Genomic DNA, 20011 nt, shown 5'->3' with positions numbered 1-20011 from the left:
CTATTTTATACCGTTCGAATATTCTCAAAATGTGTACTCGTTCGAATGTATTTTTTCAATTGTTCAAACAATTTAATACCGTTTGAACGTAAAATAGTAACCATTTAAATGATATTTTGGAACGAACTTAAGCCGTGACAAAAAAAATTAACCGTTCGAACGGTATTGAACGGTTAATTTCAAAATCGTCTTAAAAGATATATTTTTGGATTGAAATGGTGATTTTCGTCCTAAAATATCTTCTGGGACAATGTTATAGGAACGACATTGGGACGAATTTTTTTTGTTCTAAAAAATTTTCTAGGACAAAATTCCTATAATTTGGGATGAAGATTTTCGTCTCAAAAGAGCTATTCTATTGTAGTGTATATTTTACTTAATAAGATATAATCTTATTAATATGATGTATAAAATTTTTAGTACGAAATTTGCTTAGCCTCGCAAACAGCCATATAATGGGTCATCATCTACACCGGAAAACGAAGTTGACACACCCCAAATCAGATCAAGACATGATTAGCTCTATTGATGTGATTTTGCGTAAAATATATCTTCCATGAAAACTAAGATATATAATGCAATAATGGCTATATAAATTGATTGATAAGACACTATACGCAACTATAATATTGCTCATTATTCTGACACGTGTTATTTTTTCATTTGTCGGTAACGTTGATGATCATATCATGAGATAACATCTGAATGAAACAAAGACTCGTATGGTCCTTTAATTATTTACTTGGTCTTTGGCTTGTAATATCGATCTAATTAAATAGGTTGATACACAAAAATAAATTTTTTATTTAAAATTTTATTAATATGATCATGCCACTAGTATATAAAACACATGATATAATATAGTGAGTACATGTTATATATAATTTAATTTAAAAGATAAATTAATTTTAAAATTTAAATCTTATAAATTAAATTAATTTAATAATAGAGTGCATTTTTTTTCTTTTTTAAGATGACGTGGAGGCACCCACGTTCCTCTAGTCCTATGTGGAGGAACCACAAAAAAAAAAAAAAAAACTTCCCCTTTCCTCCATGAACCCGGTCCTTTGCAAAGGAAATACATTAAAAGATTAAAGCCATGAAGTTAATAATGGTCCTTATAAGGGTGCGTGTGCCTAATTTACATTAACTTTCAAATAGAATTTTTCGTTATAATTAAGGTGGGAGATATGAGGGTGGACATACCGTCTTAGGGTGTTAATTTGGGAGGTTATTTGTCCACCTCTTTCACACGTGAGAGAGAGCTGCCAAAAAGCTATGAGTGAAAGGTTTACTGACATAAATGGCACATTAAAGGAAATAGTAATAATAATAACAACAACAAGAGTGGTTGAAATAGTTTTGATGACGCGCCAATGAGGTGGAGTACTTTGAAATAGAAAGCTTGAGATGGGCATTTTGGTTGGTTTTGTCAAAATTGTTATTAATAACAAGGGGCAAAGATCAAGATTTTTACAAATAATAGAGCTATTAATTATGAGTAACGTTATATGCAGTCGTGAAATTGTAAACGTCGCACAATCGCTTTAAAAAAAGTGGAACCTACGATTAAAAAGTTAATTTTTTTTTTCATGTGGGTCTCATATTAATTCATTTTTTTCAAAGCGACTGCACGCCGCTTGCACAATCACAACTGCAAATATTATTTCTCATTAATTATAGAGTTTTTAATTGTAGAACTCTTTTTTTTTTTTTTCTTAATGTCTACAATTGAAAAACAATTTACTACTTGATAAATATATGTCTAAACTCTAGGTGTTTTCGGTATCTCTTACGTAAATATACTTTTCAACAAAAGACTCAATTTGGAGCTTTATTTATAAAAGAAAAGAAAAGATTTTCAACATTTTTTCAGGGTTCCTAATTAAAAAACTTATTATAAATTTTCTCAATCTCAATATCTAATTTTTGCTGTTTAGCTAGCCGTCAGAATAATCTTCTATTTTGTTTTGGTACTATCAATAAAAAAATACTATTTATCATCTTATTAATCATTATATATCCTTTAAGCGTGATGCTAGGCTGCTGCCCAGCAATGGCCTCTGGGCAACACGCCTAGCACAAATTTGGCTTTTTTATTTTTTTTCTTTTTCTTTTCATATTTTTTAACATATTTATATATATTTTTAAAAATACACCAATACACTAAAAGTCACTTTCTTAATCATTAAATATAAAAAATTAAAAAATATTAAATATATTAATAGTTAAAACGAGGGAACAAACTCAGATAGTATACTAGCATTTTTCATCATTTAATGTAAGTGGTATTATACTATCAAATGATTAGAAGAAGGGGAAAAAAAATATTTAGTTTTTCAATCATTTGATATCTTATCATAGAACAATATTTAAAAGACCGATAAATAAAACTTCTCTACGATAAAATTATATGTTTTTACACCAAATTATAAATGGTAAAATTATTTCATTATTTCCATAGCAACATATAGACACCACCATATATATATAAATGGTAGAATTATTGCCCCGACTTATACAGATATAGGAGTACTTGCAATAGCAAAGAGAGGAACTTTTCTATGGATGGCAAGACCTGTGCATTGGGTCATGTTCAAATCCTCCAAACATGCACCACCAGGCAATGCCCAATCAAACTCCTGCACAAGATTGGCCAACACAAGCTCATTGGTAGCCATGGCAAATGTGATTCCTGGGCATCCCCTCCTTCCAGCTCCAAATGGGATCAACTGGAAATCATGTCCTCTAAAATCTACAGAAGAATTCAAGAACCTCTCGGGTCGAAACTCTTCTGGTTCGTCCCACAATGCAGGGTCCCTTCCAATTGCCCATGCATTAATGAAAGTTAAGGTTCCAGCAGGAATGTGATAGCCCTTTATTTGAACATCTTGGGTTGATTCTCTGGGAAGTAATAATGGGATTGGAGGATATAGCCGTAAGGTCTCTTTTATCACTGCTTTCAAGTACTGCATTTTCTCTAAGTGGTTCTCAGTTATGCTGGTTTTAGCTTGTGAAATCCCCCTTACCTCATCTTGCAATTTCTTCATGACTCTAGGGTGCCTTAAGAGCTCTGACATTGCCCATTCTAGAACTGTGTAAGTAGTATCAGTTCCACCAGAAAATATATCCTACAATAATCGAGGATAGACTTAAATTTATATGGAAAAGATTAGAAATTAGAAACTAAATAAATAGAAAGCGGCAGAGAACCTAGCAGATAAATTATATATGTGCCTTAAAATAGAAAATAATGATGAAATGGCACCAATTGTTAGAAAATTGATTCAGATATCCAAACTCAAAGTGAAACTGATCCATATATTTTAGAGAATAATGTTAAATAAAGTTTTTAGGGCGTGCAAGTACTCTTGTACGCACACTCCCTTAAAAAATGAGGCCCACAATGAAAATTTAGATTTTTTACGTATGAATCCCAAATTTTCTCTAGACTTTTTTTATTTTTTTTTATTTTTTATAAATGCGTAAATTTACACATCTAGATTATATATAGAAATCATTTCCTTATTTTATATGAGAATGAAGCATTAATTATTTTGGATGATTGAATATGCATGCTCAACAATATATATCATAAATCAATATTATAGATAAAAAAAAAAAAAAACAATATCATAAATCAGGTATATTACAATTCAACCAGCGCCCTCCCTAGCTAAATGATCTAAGAGGGTTGCCTATTAATATACATATATATATATATATATATATATATATATATATAAAGGAGACCGAAGTAATTCCAAGAATTGGCACAACACCAAAGACGGATATCACACTTATTTTATAGGGAAAAACACTTTATATCTGTATTAGAGATGGGATGAGATGATTTTAGATTAAAAATAAAAATTGAATAAAATATTGTTATTATTGTTTTGATATTTGAAAACGTTGAATTGAGATTTGAAAAAGTTAAATTGTTTATTATATTTTGTGTGAAAATTTAAAAAAATTATAATAATAAGATAAGATGAGATGAAATCACTTTCCAATCCAAACCTGTAGTGAATTTTGCAGACTCATGAAAACATCTAATAAATCATGGTAGGTGTCGGTAGATCAACTGCAGACAGTTCATGATCTATCTTAAAAGTCCATGACAGAAATCTGGACACAACCCACAATTTAATCCAAATAGATTAATGTGATCAAGAAAGAGTACCAAGATTATTGCTTTAATGCTTGTTTCATCCATGGCAACGCCAGCAGTACTAGCGTTATCATTTTGGATCTCGAGCAAAACGTCCACCAGATCTTTTTTATCTTCACCCAGAAGTAATGTACTTCCATGATTCCCATTAATTCTGCTCTCTCTTTTGTGCTGCTCTACTATACCATCCAAAAACTGATCAAACTCTTTATAGACCTTCTCCACTCGAGCATCAATACCATTGATGCGATTTACCCATGTAAGCCATGGAATGAATTCCCCTACATTGAAAAAACCCAACAGTTTCATAAGCTCTCCCAACAACTGTCCAAACTTCTTCCCATCTTCACCTGCACTATACTTCCTCCCAAAAGCCACTCTGCAAATGACATCGTTGGTCAGCGAGACAAACATCTCGCCTAAATTTATTGGCAACGATAACGAACAAGACTGGTCTCTGATCTTCTCCATGAACAAGGCTACTTCTTCTTCCCTTACAGCTCGAAAAGACTGAACCCTCTTGTTACTCAAAAGCTGGAGCACGCAAATGCTTCTCATTTGTCTCCAATACTCCCCATAGGGGGCTGTCGCCACATCCTTACCGTCGTAGAGAAGTCTGTCGGTAATGCTTAGTTTTGGTCTGTTGGAGAATTTGACATCATGGGTTTTCATGATCTCTCGAGCTGTGTCTGCAGACGAAGCGATTAGCGCAGGCCGATTGCCGAAGTGAAGCAGCATGAGCGGGCCATGGCGTTGAGCTAAAGAACAAAGGGAGCGGTGAGGATACAAACCTAGTTGGTGGAGGTTCCCTAGGAAAGGAAGCTTTGGCGGTGAAGGCGGCATGTTTTTGAGAGGGGTAATGGAGAGCCGTTTGAGGAGAAAGAGCGCGAAGAAAAGAAAGGGAACGCCATAGATAACGAAGGGAGGCATATATTGGAGGTATATCTGCATCTGCTCTGGCCGCAGGACAAATTTGTTCTACTATCACTACAACAAAAATGATTTTTTGGGACGAAATTACTTTGGGACGAATTGAAAATCGTCCCAAAAAGTGGGATTTAGGAACGAAATTTGAATTTCGTTCCAAAATGACGATGGTTATGCCATACCGTTCGAACTCGTTCGAACGGTATTCTTAGGGACGAATATTTTTGTCCCAAATAAGTTAACCGTTCGACCGTTAATGATTAACCGTTCGAACGTTTAATTTTCACCGTTTGAACGTAATATTGGCGCGATAGGCAAAATTATTTTGGAGGGAAATTGATAAACCGTTCGAACGGTTAATATTAACCGTTCGAATGATGCATATTCACCGTTCAAACGTTATTTGAATCGTTCGAACGGTGACAGAGTTTTAATTTTTTAAGTTTTTTGCCAAATTATATTTAGATTAACTAGTAATTATAAAAAATTGGTTAATTAAATAATATGAATAATCTAAATTAAGAATTAGTTTAGAAAATATAAAACAATACCATTGCATATAACTTAAATACTGAATTTACAAAACACAAAATATTGTCCATACAAAAAACAGGAAATAAATAAATAAAATTTATCATAAAGTAATTAAGACCCCAAGTCTTTGCACACTTCCTCGACTGCAGCTATACGTTCCTCTATTTGTGTCAGTCGAGTACTGATGGTGACCTGAGTCGCAGACATGGCAGCAAACTCTGTACGAAGCTCAGACACAGCAGAATGGATCTCCATACGCACTGCATCGATCACTGCTGATGTCTGCTCGCTGATCGCTGCACGCACTATGTCAGCCATCTCCTCACGAGTAACACTGTGGACTGATGCCTCGGCCCGTGTAGATGTCTCTGCAGCTGCAGCTGAGACTCCATGATCTCCCGGCTGTGCATCTCTGTGAGGATCAACTGGTTCTGGAACATGTGCACGAAAACGCAGTCTCGAGTGTCCCGTGCTGCGTGAGAGGGTGGTGCTGTTTATCGGTCCCATCGGCTCCCGTTTACGCTCAGCAACATCTGGCACAACACCAGCACATAGTAGATATCGGGTGATCAGGACTCCGAATGGTAGTATATCCATCGAAATGTACCGAGATTCTGATCGAATCCTATCGAATATATATCCCACCAAGTCGATAGGAATGCCACGAGCGACCCGTATCATAAATTTCGTCCGATCAATGCCAACTTCTGTCTTGTGCTGCCGAGGGTCAATATTATTGGCAATTATCAAATTTAATATCTTAAAGAAAGAAGATAAATCTGCCTGTTTGATGCTCTTCGTCCCGTCATACGGTGGAGCATCTGGACCGACAACCAAATCCCTCACCTCGTGATCAGCAAGGGTATCGACCTCATCAGTATAAACTGATGCCTCCTCCTCAGCTGTCTCCGCCTCAACTGAAGGATCAGACTCTCTAGGCACCACATTCGGATATGCATCTGGCAGCCTAGGAATACCGAGATGCTCAGCAAGTCCATCTCGTGAAAATACAACGGGTACTTCTCGGACAGTGATACTGTAGGCCCCAGAATCATCTGCGCTGGCACTGCCGAGTTCTCTATAGAACTCAGCAACAATGTCAATGTAGGAGACTGGCTCCCATGCTTCCTCCCGTTCATCCAAGATAGGTCCCCAACCACGATCACTGAATATTGAGGGCAATGAATGACCCTCCCAGATAAGACTCTGGAAATCAGAAATCTTCACTGGTCGCTCCAGTGAAACTGTCCTCTCCCGAACTGGACCACTACTACTCTCACCAAGATTGCGTCGCTTACGTGCCGGTCTAGAAGTAGACATTATAATCAACCTGAAATTTATAATTACAAACTAGATATATAACATTAACAAGAAAAATACAATAAAGAACTATTTACAGTAGTTTGAAACAAACAGCAATTTAATAATATTTGCCATTCTGAACAACATTATCAACAATAAATATGTCACTCAATATCAATATTAATAATATAAATATAATATTAAACACCGTTCGAACGTTTACCGTAACGGTCGAACGGTTACAGACAAACCGTTCGACCGTTTAGTTATATCGTTCGAACTATGTAACTTAACGGTCGAACGGTTACAGACAAACCGTTCGACCGTTGATTTATATCGTTCGAACGTTTACTGTAACGGTCGAACGGTTACAGACAGACCGTTCGACCGTTAAGTTATAACGTTCGAACGCTAAGCATAGCGTTCGAACGATATTCGTCGATCGGGATTCCAGGCCGAGTCGACTCGGCCATTGAAATCCATGGAATCCTTCGATTCCCTGGATTTTACACCAAAATAAATGCAATAGAAACCTAAATAAATGTTCCTAACATGGATTTATGCAAATCTACCGATTATTTTGATGTATAAATCGGTTTACCCTAACTTAAACAATTAATCTATCAAAAACCTAAATCTAAACGGTAAAATGCTTTAAAAATGAAAAATACCGGTTGTTAGAGGTAGGGGCTTCGAGTGGGCACTGTTGACGGCGGCGAAGACGGCGTTCAACGGCGGAGATCGACGGTTTGGAGGCTTTTTCACGGAGGAAATGCGTGAAAATGACGTCGGGATGGGCTTATATATGCAGTACCGTTCGAACGGTACGTTATACCGTTCGAACGAATTAACTAAATATTGATTGCCATCCCTAATTAATCGGTTTTCAAATATTTAAATGCAATATTCCGTATTAATTATATTAAATATAATAATTAATTCAATTATAATATATTTTAATTGTTAAAAATATTAAATGCAATATATTTAATGCACTTATATATTATTAAACACTATGTATTATATATATAATTTTTTGGCAATTTATAGTATATATTATATTATATTTAATTAAAATATATTATACTATTGAATATTATATAGTATATAGTATAAGTTATATTATATAGTATAATTAATATAATATAGACTACTATATACATGAAGCCATGTTCATGTATTTATATAACATATATATTATATGTGATATTAACTAGTACCACATATATATATACTAGTATAGATGACACTATATATATTAATAGTAGATATTCTATTATTAAATATCTACTATTAATATTATAGAAATAAACATTATATATATGCATGTGATACATATAACCCTATGCTATGATACCATATATATGTTATATATAATAGGTTAATATATGTAGTACTTGTTGATTATATTAGATGTAATATGATATTTTATACTATATATGTTACTAAACTATATAATATATGTTTGATTATATATTATATAGTTATATTACTATGGCTCTAAACTATAGTATATTTAGAAATTATTATATTTAAAGGTATAGTGCAAAAAAAATACAATAAGCAACAATATAATTAAACGTTCGAACGGTTTACTATTGGCGTTCAAACGTTTAATAGTACGTTCGAACGTTTATATTAACGTTCGAACGTTAAATTAGCGGGGGAAATTATTCCTGCTAATCGATTTGACGTTTGAACGGTATAATATAACCGTTCGAACGTTAATTATTAGCCTTCGAACGTATATTTTCACGTTCGAACGTCAAATCGGCGGGGGAAATTTTTCCCGCTAGTCGATTTGACGTTCGAACGTTCATTAAACAACCGTTCGAACGGCAATGTTCTGCATTTACACGACAGAACCTCACAATCTCGGACTCGTTTCAGTCGACCGAGCATCACTCCCACGCTCATTTTGTTCCAACCAACGCCATTATTCTTCAATCTAGCCCTCAAATATTACAAACTCCTATCAATCTCTTATATTTTCGGATTAAGAGGTTGTTTTTACCGTTTGGTGAAGAGTTTTTACCGTTTGGAATTTTTGAAGCTTTATCTCTCCAAATCAGGTATTCTCCTTAAATTTGACCTCATTTTAGTTTTTATATAAGTGTTTTCGTTTGCTTACATGAGTTAGTCATATATTTTGCTATCTTTTGATGTAATATGGACTGTATTACTTGGGGTTTTCGGAGGTTGAAGACGAGTGATTTCTGGATGTAAACCGTTCGAACGGTACGTGTACCGTTCGAACGACTGTATAGGAGATCGAACGGTCACGAACACCGTTTGAACGATTTCTTGGGCAGTGTTAAAATAATTAACATTTTAAATGCAGGAGTGTAATTAAAAATTAAATATATATAATCTACATTTAATAATACTTAAATACTTAAAAGATTCAAATAATCAAATGAGAATGAATTAAATTACAAATCATCTAAGATTTGTTACAAAACTTAATTATTTATGATGTTGAATTATTTGTTTGATACATGTTAAATATTGGCATATCTTATATTGCTTGTTCATCAATATTAGCCTTAGACCCGTTCGAGAGTTATCAATCCGCCTTAATTGAAAGATTGATAACTCTTGAATTGTCCAGAGTGGACAGTTTGGAATTGTAAGATCATTCTCGCAAACTATCGAGCTATATCTGTTATACGTCCAGCATTAAGATTTTGGCAGATTTATCCCTTGTTCTCCGGATATGCAGTTTCGGTGATGTTGTATCGACGATGGATAAGTCGGTGCACACAACCAGACGAGCATATTTGGAGAACTATGGGGATATGCTGCCGAAATTTTGTTGGGCGTGACAGATTATAGAGGATAGGTTTGCGACTATGATCTTACAGTTCCGAATGGGATAGGACCAACTACCCGGTGTAAGGTGGCATACTCCTTGATTGATACATGATACATGCTTGTTTGTTGATGCACACGTGCTTGTTTATAATGAAGATAGTCAGCATGGATAAGAGTTGGATGCGAGTTAGCGATCGTTTGGGTCAGAATTACAACGTATATGCTGAAGGTGTTAAGAAATTCTTAGAGTTTGCATTGGGTACATGTGATAGTGATGGACGTATTAGATGCCCATGTAATACATGTAGGAATTTGCGCTCTCATAAGATAGACTTGGTGAGAGAGCATCTGTTTGTAAAAGGTATTGACAAGGGTTATACTGATTGGGTCTTACACGGGGAACCATATCCAACTTCATTCGATACTCCACATGAAGAAGAAGCTATCGATGAAGATGCACAACCAGATGTTGTTGGAGATGAGTATGATGAGGATATGGAAGAAATGTTAGGTGACATCGGTGCGGGAATGTTTATGAATGAAGGTGGCACGGACACATCAAGTTCAAATGATGGGGGTCATAATACTTTTGCACGATTGTGGAATGAGTCACAACGTGAGCTATATCCAGGATGCAGAAGACACAGTAAGTTGTCATTTACCGTAAGACTGCTACACATAAAATCAATGTGCCGATTATCAATTAAGGCTGTCAATATGTTACTCGAGTTGTTTAAGGAGGCACTGCCATCAGATAATACACTTCCTCGTAACTTCTATGAAGCAAAAAAATTGAAACGAGGACTTGGATTTGATTACAACGTAATACATGCATGTAAGAATGACTGCATATTATTTTGGCAAGAGAATGAGCAGTTGAACGAATGTCCCATATGCCACGAGTCAAGATGGACATCTGACAAACAAAATGTGCCGCAAAAGGTAGTACGCCACTTTCCATTGACACCTAGATTACAACGATTATATATGTCACGTGCAACAGCTGCAGACATGATATGGCACTCATCAGCCAGAGTTAGAAACGATGATATTTTATCACATCCTGCTGACTCTCAGGTGTGGAAGGAATTTGATAAGGAGCATACATGGTTTGCAGAAGAACCACGTAATGTGAGACTTGGGTTGGCAACAGATGGATTTAATCCGTTTGGGAACATGAGTACTAGTCACAGTACTTGGCCAGTCGTACTTATGCCGTATAATCTACCACCGTGGAAGTGTATGAAAGATCCATATTTCATGATGAGTTTGCTCATTCCAGGTCCGAGATCGCCGGGAAATGATATAGACATACACTTACAGCCATTGATTGCAGAATTGAAAGATTTGTGGGAGAATGGGGTTGTCACATTTGATTCATCAACAGGCAAGTCGTTCAAGATGCATGCTGCGGTTTTATGGACAATAAATGATTTTCCAGCATATGGAAACTTGTCAGGTTGGAGTACTAAGGGGAAAATGGCATGTCCAACATGTAACAAACATACTAAATCTGAATGGCTCACTTACGGGAGAAAATTATGTTTCATGGGTCATCGTCGATTTCTACCTGGTGATCATAGATGGCGGGGAAATTCACAAATGTTTGATGGTACTGTTGAATGGGGCCAACCTCCACCATATTTGTCTGGTGAAGATTTACTTGCACAATTTGTAGATGTTGGTTGTAATGAATTTGGTAAAAAACAACGAAAGAGAAAACGAGCTACTTCTGAGTTGAATTGGACTAAGAAGAGTATATTTTTCGATCTTCCATACTGGTCAAAGTTAAAATTACGGCACAGTCTTGATGTTATGCATATTGAAAAAAATATATGCGAATCCGTATTGGGAACATTGATGTCAATTGAAGGAAAAACGAAGGATACATTAAACTCAAGGAAGGATTTGAAGCGGTTGGGAATAAGACCGGAAATGCAGTTGCAAGAAAATGGTTCGTCCGTTTACATGCCGATTGGGTGGTATACATTGTCAAGGAATGAAAGGGCTACTTTTTGTGAGTGGATAATGAAAATTAAATTACCAGATGGTTATGCCTCGAATTTGACAAGGTGTGTGCGAACAAATGATTGGAAAATAACTGGGTTAAAAAGTCATGATTGTCATGTCCTTTTGCAGCGTATCTTGCCTATTGGTATACGTGGGTACTTGACTAGAGACGTGCGCGTGGCTTTGACTGAGTTGGGTTTATTTTTCAAAGACTTATGTGCACGGACATTAAATGTAGAAGCTTTGGATCGAATGGAACGGGAAATTCCCATCATATTGTGTAAGCTAGAAAGTATTTACCCACCGTCATTTTTCGATGTCATGGTTCACCTGGCCGTCCATTTGCCACGTGAGGCTCGACTTGCAGGACCAGTTCAGTATAGATGGATGTATCCCATTGAACGATTTCTTGGGAAGTTGAAACGAACAGTTGGTAATAAAGCTCGCCCAGAAGGATCAATTGCAGAAGCATATATTGATGATGAGTGGCATACCTTCTGTTCCAAATATTTCCACGGAGTTGACACTAGGTTTGATCGGCCAGAAAGAAACTTTGACGTTGACAGAGCAAGACAACGAAATGTGTTTTCCGTGTTTTCCCAACAAGTACGTCCACTTGGTGCAGTGCGTGGTTATGACTTATGTGGAAGAGAGTTTGAGAAAGCTCAGTGGTACGTGCTGAACAATTGCCCTGACATAGAGATTTACTTGAAGTAAGTATTAATCTTTTCTTAATTTAGTATTCGCTCATTTACTTTCGCAAAATTCTAATAATATAAAATACATGTCGTAATCATCAATTTCAGTGATCATATTAACATGCTCAAGGAACTAGGAGTAAATGATATAGACCGGAAACATGAAGAGGAGTTTCCGAGATGGTTTGAACAACGGGTAATGACATTACATATGCGACACTTCATTCAATACAAATAGAAAATATTGATTGTTTTTTTTATTGATATAATAGACGTTTTACTTAATATGTAGGTTGTACAAATGCATGCCAATAATCCAAACGATATATCAGATGAATTGTATGCATTAGCGCGTGGCCCATCGAGACGGGCTACAAGATATTCTGCATGTATTTCTCGTGGTAGTAGGTATCACACAATAGATCGAGATCATTATAGGAAAACACAAAATAGTGGTGTCCTAGTTGAGGGAAGTCATGATGGAGAAAATATTGATTTCTATGGAGTGATTGTTGATATAATTGGAATGAAATATTTGGGGGAGCTTGCAGTGTATCTGTTTAAGTGTGATTGGTGGGATTTAAGCAATCCTCGAACTGGAGTCCGTGATGATGAATATTTCTTGAGTATTAATACATCAAGAAAATGGTACGAGGATGATCCATTTATTTTAGCTTCTCAAGCATCTCAAGTATTCTACTTAGATGACCCGAAGTTGGGAACTCAATGGCGAGTAGTACAAAAATATGCTCCAAGAAATATATATGATGTTATCCCTCAGGCAGAAGGGCGAGATGAAGAAGAAGATGATGCCTCTACTCAAGAAGCATACCAAGAGAGTCAGCCCGTCTTTAATTTGTTTGTGGATTTGAGCCAGTATGAGATGATTCCATTGAATAGAGAAGATATTGAGGCTGAAATTGTTGATGCGACACTTGAGCAAAGTGTTGATTCATCTGAACTATCTACAGAAGATGAGACTGAATTGTCAAATGATACTGATACAGATAGTGATTGACGAATTATATTTTCACATTACGTGATGATGAGCACTATTTTACTTAATGAATATTGTATCAGTTTTTTGAAATTATGCCTCCGAAGAGAAAGGAAGTGCGCAACCCATCTCCACCTGTTCCTAGCTCTCCTTCAGACTCACCATTAGAGATTGACTCTACAGAACAAGGTAAAATTCTAATAGTCATAAAAGTTATTAATTAAGATTATAATAGAAAATTGATTATAATGTTATATATCATGATGACTTCACAGTACAATCTCGTCAAGGTCGAGGCACTACGAGAGGCGTGACGTTGGAAAAATATCGTAAGGTGGGTAAGATCAAAGTTAACATTCTTGATGAACATACCGGAGGCGAAGGACAACCAGCAGCTTGGCTTGCATCGCATGTGGGTGCTCTTACACGAACTTATGCACCTTTGGCAACAAGTTCATGGAAGAAAGTCCCCCAAGATGTTAAGGACCTTATCAAGAAGCGTTGTTTGGTAATGTTTAATAAATGAAATTTAATTGGACTTATAATTTTATTTTACTTTAAAGTTAGAATATTATAAATGATAATATTTTTGTCCAAACTTTTGTCTGTAAGGATGATTTCGAAATAAATTTTGGTCGGAGAGAGGAGCGTAAAACTGTGGAAGAGCTTATGAGTAATGCATTCCGCAAGTATAAGGCGAGGTGTCATGAGCATTATAATAAGTTTGAGAATAGTGAAGAAGCACGCCAACATCCTTTTCAAGATGTGCAACCTTCTGATTGGGAAAAACTTTGTGACATGTTTGAGGATTCATCATATAAGGTATAATTAATTTAATTATTTTAGTCCTATTTTTAATTTCGCTTTCTAATATTTTCAATTCTTATGTAGGAGCGAAGTTCTATAAACAAAACAAATAGATCAAAATTGAAGATTACTCATCATGCAGGCTCAAGATCTTTCCACCGCCTCTCTAAAAAATTGGTATTGCTATTCTTTCATTTGTATATAGTTAACTGAATATATCAATCATAATGACTTTATATCTTAACAAATCTTTATTATAGCAAGATTCAGATGCCAATTATGATCTGACAAAATTATATGCTGCATCACATACTAATCGTAATGGAGAGTGGAGTCATCCTGATGCCCGTGAAAATTATGTAAGTATTATAATTTGTTTTAAATAAATATATTTGAATATTTATGATGATATTAACTCTTTATCTTATGTGTAGGATAAAATGGTTGCCCTGCGTGCTGAATCTGCGTCAGATCAAAATTCCTCAAATACAGATGTTGAGATTTTTACACAAGTTCTGGGTGAACGTTCAGGATATTTGAGGGGTTTGGGTCGCTGTGTAAAACCTTCTCCCTCTTCCTCTTCTTCCGGGTCTGCCTCTATAGCTCAAGAGAATGCGAATCGTAGAATTGAAGAATTGATTGCAAAACAACAAGAGTTAGAGGCTCAATTGGCGAGACAAGGAGACATGGAGATGCGCCTCAAACAACATGAAGAAGAACAAGCAGAGTTCAGGAGAGATATGCAACTCCAAATGCAACAGCTTATGCAACAGTACAGGCCTCCAACCAACTGATGGTTTTTTACGTCTAGCTTATGACATTATCTAATTATGTATGAACAATGCTAGTTTTATGGTTATTTATTTCTTCGCACTTATTATAAAACTTTTGTGGGTAATTAAACAGTTCTTAATTTATATTTTTCAAATAATATGGATGTCTATTTAGTTTTTTTATAATTATTGGTTTTAATAAAAATAATATCCGTTCGAACGACAAAGTCACGTTCGAACATTAATGGGCATGCCGTTCAAACGATAATGTAACGTTCAAACGTCAACTCGCAAACCGTTCGAACGATACCAGATGCTCAAAAAACCGTTCAAACGCATGACATTACCATATCGTTCGAACGTTGATCATCACCGTTCGATCTCTTATACCGTTCGATCGTCTCATTTAACGTTCGAACGTATTTCTACTGATCGTTTGAACGTATCTTGATAACCGTTCAAAACAAACATTGACGTTCGAACGGTATATGAGAAGCATTCGAACGCCATTCTGGGACGAATTTTAACCGTGACAAAAAAAAGCATCGTTCGAACGGTATCGAACGGTCACTTTCAAAATCGTTCCAAAAGATATATTTTGGGACGAAATTGTGTTTTTCGTCCCAATATATCTTCTGGGACAGTGATGTTGGGACGAGCTTGGGACGAAATTTTTTCGTCCCAAAAAATCTTTCGGAACGAAATCGATATATTTTGGGACGAAAATTTTCGTCCCAAAATATGTTTTTTGTTGTAGTGTATTTGCTAGAGCTCTCTTTCTGGTCTTCCTTTCAGCTTTTAAAACCGAATACCTCTAAATATAGTGTCTAGTAAGAGTTCTAGTTAAAGTAGGACTTTATTTTTGGTTAGCAACAATTGTGAAGACGTCTCTGAATGAATTGTTGATATTTCGCGATAACTCTCTTCTGCAGTGATTAATTTCTATTCAGCTTCTGTTTTGGATAAATGCAAATTCTCATAGACTCGATTTTTATCTAAACAACTTATAAAAAAACCTCTAAGACTTATAGATAAACTCAATATTGTTTAAAAATAAATCGATAATTATTTTACATTCATCCAATAATTACAAATATAATGATAAGATAAGCCTTATCACTTAGTCATCTAATTCTAGCCAACTTTTCCATTTACACATTTGATATTGCAGGGCATAGCCACCAGATCTTCCACGGGTTTGTCGTGTAGAAAAAAATGTATTTTATCGTGTTTGGTTGAATTGGAAATGTGGTCTAAGAAACGACGTTCATGAAGGGCTATCAAGGAATTTGCTCCTTTTGTTTGATTTATTTTTCACATTTTCTCCCTTCTACTGATGGTCTAATTTTTTCCTTAAATCTTAGTAAAGGTTTGGGATGCACCCAAAAAGAAAGGAAAAGAATAGAAAGTCTGTGGGTTGAAAGAAATCATTATATGTTAGGCTTTGTTTGCACCTTCGCTATACTTTGGCTTCTGTTGGAATAGAGATTTTCTGTTTGTAGAAAAAAAAAAAGGGTTGTTTAAACGCTAGGCTCAGTTGAGTGCGCAGATGTAAATTAATTGATTTAAATTTATAAATAGGGAGAGACTTGGAGTCGGTCGGGTGTCACATGTTGTTTTACACTAGCAAATAAATACCCACCATGTGCAAATTTCAGCTACATTGAGAATAGAATAGCATGTAGCAAATCACAATTTCACAGCATGAGTTCAGATCTCCCAAAATGCGATGCCTCTTTGTTAAGCCGACGTAAAAGTCTTGTGCCCTTCCTCCTCGCCCCATCGGCCTCCTCCTGTCTCTCTCTCACTCTGTAAAAACAATAGTCAGCATTACTCCCACCGTCCGCTGTCTCCCTAACCCCCGTTAGCCTGCTCCCATCATCCACTGTCTTCTTCTCCCACCACCCTCGTCGGCATCGATCATCCATTTGAAACCCCTCATCAGCCTCCATCGATTGAAGAATATATGAGGTTAGAGATTCAGTCTGTGATTGATAATAAGATAAACTAAATTCTGATTTGGTTGCTGAGAAAATGTGAGAAATCATGAGGCTTTGTTTAAAAATGATTTGTGGGAAATATAGCCAAGTTCTTTAAATTGTACACGATTTGTATGTGGATCTTTTCTTGGTTCATATAGTCAGGCTCTTTAAATTGTACACGATTTATTCATGAAAGGTTGCATATTGCTTTATTAATATTCAAGCTCCTAACTAGATATGCTGCAGATAATAAAATATTGATCCAATGATAGCACCACCGATCTTAATAATCCCAAGACAGCACGAGTGCAAAAAGTTCACAACGTATAAAATAAGATTTGGAACATATTATATTGTTGATCACTCAAAACTAATCACTTTAATTTTCTGGTCTAACAATATCAGGTAGGACCCCTATACATATATGTAGAGAGAGAGAGAGAGAGAGAGGCGACAAACTAGGGTCTCATCTGGTCCCTAAATAACAACTAGGGTCACAAGACATGTGGTCTAAAAATAACAATAGGATGTCTTTGTCTTCATGTGATTCAAAAATTTGATCAAATGAAGGAGAGAGATGTGATGGGTCTTTATGTGGTCCAAAAACGTAATCAAACGATTCACATGATTTATATATATATGGTTCCCATGGTTCTACTTTTTGAAAATAAATGACAGAACTACTATGTCTAACCCACCAAAGAAACCTGTATATTTATGAAAATAATTCAGCTACTTTTCTGATATCATGTTGAATGATGAGTATTTCAAGAAGAGATGATGTTGAGATTTTATATGATTTTACTTCCGATGAAACTAAAATTTTTGAAAATGATGACGAGGTTGAACAAGATAAGATAAATTATACAATGTCATTTTCAAATGTAGAACTGTACGTGGAGTTGCAATTTGACGATTTAGATAATGTACATAATTGCTATAAAGTTTTCTTTAAACGAATTGGTTTTAGCATTCAAATAACTTCTATTTGATTGAGCTGAATTATTATATATTTTATACATCTAAAATTAATATATTGTAATTTTTTTATTATATTATTATTAATTTTAGATAACAAAATGGTTAAGAGACATGAATCTAAATTGTGATCTAAATTAATTAATAATATAATTTATACTTAATTTTAAAATTTATAATTTAATTGAATAATTTTTTTTTATATGTACAACATCTATCTTTTTATATATATTCTACTTTTATTATTTTATTTTATTTTTCTTTATATGCAGCCATGGTCTATAAAAATCTTTCGGTTTTCTATCAAACTCACACGCGGGACCCATATGTTGAATTCTCTTGGATGGTTTGCAAGTGACTCACGCATGCATACTTGCTCAAAACAGGGAGGTTATTTGGCATGGCATTGACTATGAGTTTTGTTACGTATGAGTGAAGTAAAATCGTGTATTACTTTATATTTTAATATTAATTTATTTATATCTAAAATTTAAATTAATAATATTTTAAATAAAATTTATTTTTTAATTAATCATATTATATTAATATAAATATTAATGTGCAGTGCTTATAACTAAATTTTTTAATAGAAAAATTTTTTTGTCATCCTCACATTTCACACACTACATTTATTTTAATTTTTTTTTCAGTTTTTTTATAATAAATATGTAGTGTGTGGATGATAAATAGAATAATTTAATTAGTTTAATAAGAATAAAATAAAATAAAAAATAAAAAAAATAAAAAATAATATTTTAATATATAAAATGTGTAGTGTAGGATGATGTGTAGCATTTCTCTTTTTTAATTAACTATTGAGATAAGCATGCTTTTACGTGGGACCAGGAGGCACTTGAAGGAATTCCTTGCTTTTTGGTTTTTGCACGCCGCGCGGAACTTCTTTTCGTTTTCAAGCAGAAGGCCCGCCGCACGGAGATTACTCAATGTTGGTATTGGTCTTTGACGCACAGTAGGCAAGATGTATATTTCTCTGGTTCTTGACGTTCCAACGCCGCCATTGAAGAACTCTTCCGGGTCCAACGTCTTCCGCTCCCTTCACTAATTTACATCTCTATGTTTATTTATTTAATTCTTTTTATTCTTTACTTTTTATTTAATTTTAATTTAAAATTTAGAATGTATTTTTGAGATTTTTAATTTAGAATCATTTGATTTTAGTTATTTTATTTTCAGTATGTTTAAATTTGATGTCGTTATTTTTCATGCTCTTTTAAACTTTCATTTAACTGTGATTATAATTGTTATGGATTAATTTTGAGAATTTGTAATTTAAATATACGGATGAATATTAGAATCTTGATTTGGGGACTTTTCAATTTTATGCTCCTATTTTTTCAATTACTTTCTAATCTAGTTTAATTCTTGATTTAATTTTATTAATCTCTTAGTTCCATTGCATTTTAGATTGATTAAAGGTTAATTAGGATTTATGCTCCTATTTTTTCAATTACTTTCTAATCTAGTTTAATTCTTAGTTTAATTTTATTAATCTCTTAGTTCCATTACATTTTAAATTGATTAAAAGTTAATTAGGATTTAAATAATTTTAATTTTATTATTTAATTTTCAGGTTAATTAATGATGATTTTTTAAATTAGTTGATTTTTTAATTATTAATTTCAATTTGTTAGTTTTTTACATTCTATTTCGACACTCAAAAATCTGAAAATATGAATCTAGTCTATGACTAGTGCCATTTTTATTTCTGTTGCACTCTTTCATTCATTGTACATACCATCACTTTTATTTGTGAAACTTTTTACCATTTTATACGAGTTTGAATTTAAACAACTTTTTCCGAACAGACGATCTATGAATTTTATTTTTGATTATTACATAATATCTTCCTGTATTTGGGATAGCATTTGTGCTACTCATTGTTTAGTGAGTAAATACTTGGTTGTCAAATATAGATATATCATTAATTTGAGTAGAGTATGTATGTTCGAGAGAAGGATTTCATCCCCATAATTCTAAATTTAAAAAGAGAGCAA

The 20011-nt window shown here is 34.4% G+C and overlaps 1 protein-coding gene across 1 annotated transcript; it reads right to left on the bottom strand.

The window, feature by feature from the left end:
* Nucleotides 1-2432: 2432 nt before the first annotated feature.
* Nucleotides 2433-15935, bottom strand: LOC122288996 (cytochrome P450 736A117-like). The gene is made up of 3 exons (XM_043095860.1): nucleotides 15799-15935; nucleotides 4187-5159; nucleotides 2433-3131 (listed from the first exon to the last, which is right to left on the bottom strand). Exons 2-3 carry the CDS (start codon nucleotides 5123-5125, stop codon nucleotides 2517-2519), a joined length of 1554 nt encoding a protein of 517 aa, XP_042951794.1. The 5' UTR covers nucleotides 5126-5159; nucleotides 15799-15935; the 3' UTR covers nucleotides 2433-2516.
* Nucleotides 15936-20011: the final 4076 nt, after the last annotated feature.

This window comes from Carya illinoinensis, chromosome 12 (genome assembly GCF_018687715.1).
Source record: "Carya illinoinensis cultivar Pawnee chromosome 12, C.illinoinensisPawnee_v1, whole genome shotgun sequence".
Lineage (NCBI taxonomy): Eukaryota > Viridiplantae > Streptophyta > Magnoliopsida > Fagales > Juglandaceae > Carya > Carya illinoinensis.
This window is presented reverse-complemented; position numbering and strand designations above follow the sequence as displayed.

Coding starts and splice junctions, on each gene's coding strand:
- LOC122288996 (XM_043095860.1), bottom strand. CDS start 5,125: ATGCAGATATACCTCCAATATATGCCTCCCTTCGTTATCTATGGCGTT. Junction 3,132..4,186: donor GCATTAAAGCAATAATCTTG/GTACTCTTTCTT, acceptor CGATTATTGTAG/GATATATTTTCTGGTGGAAC.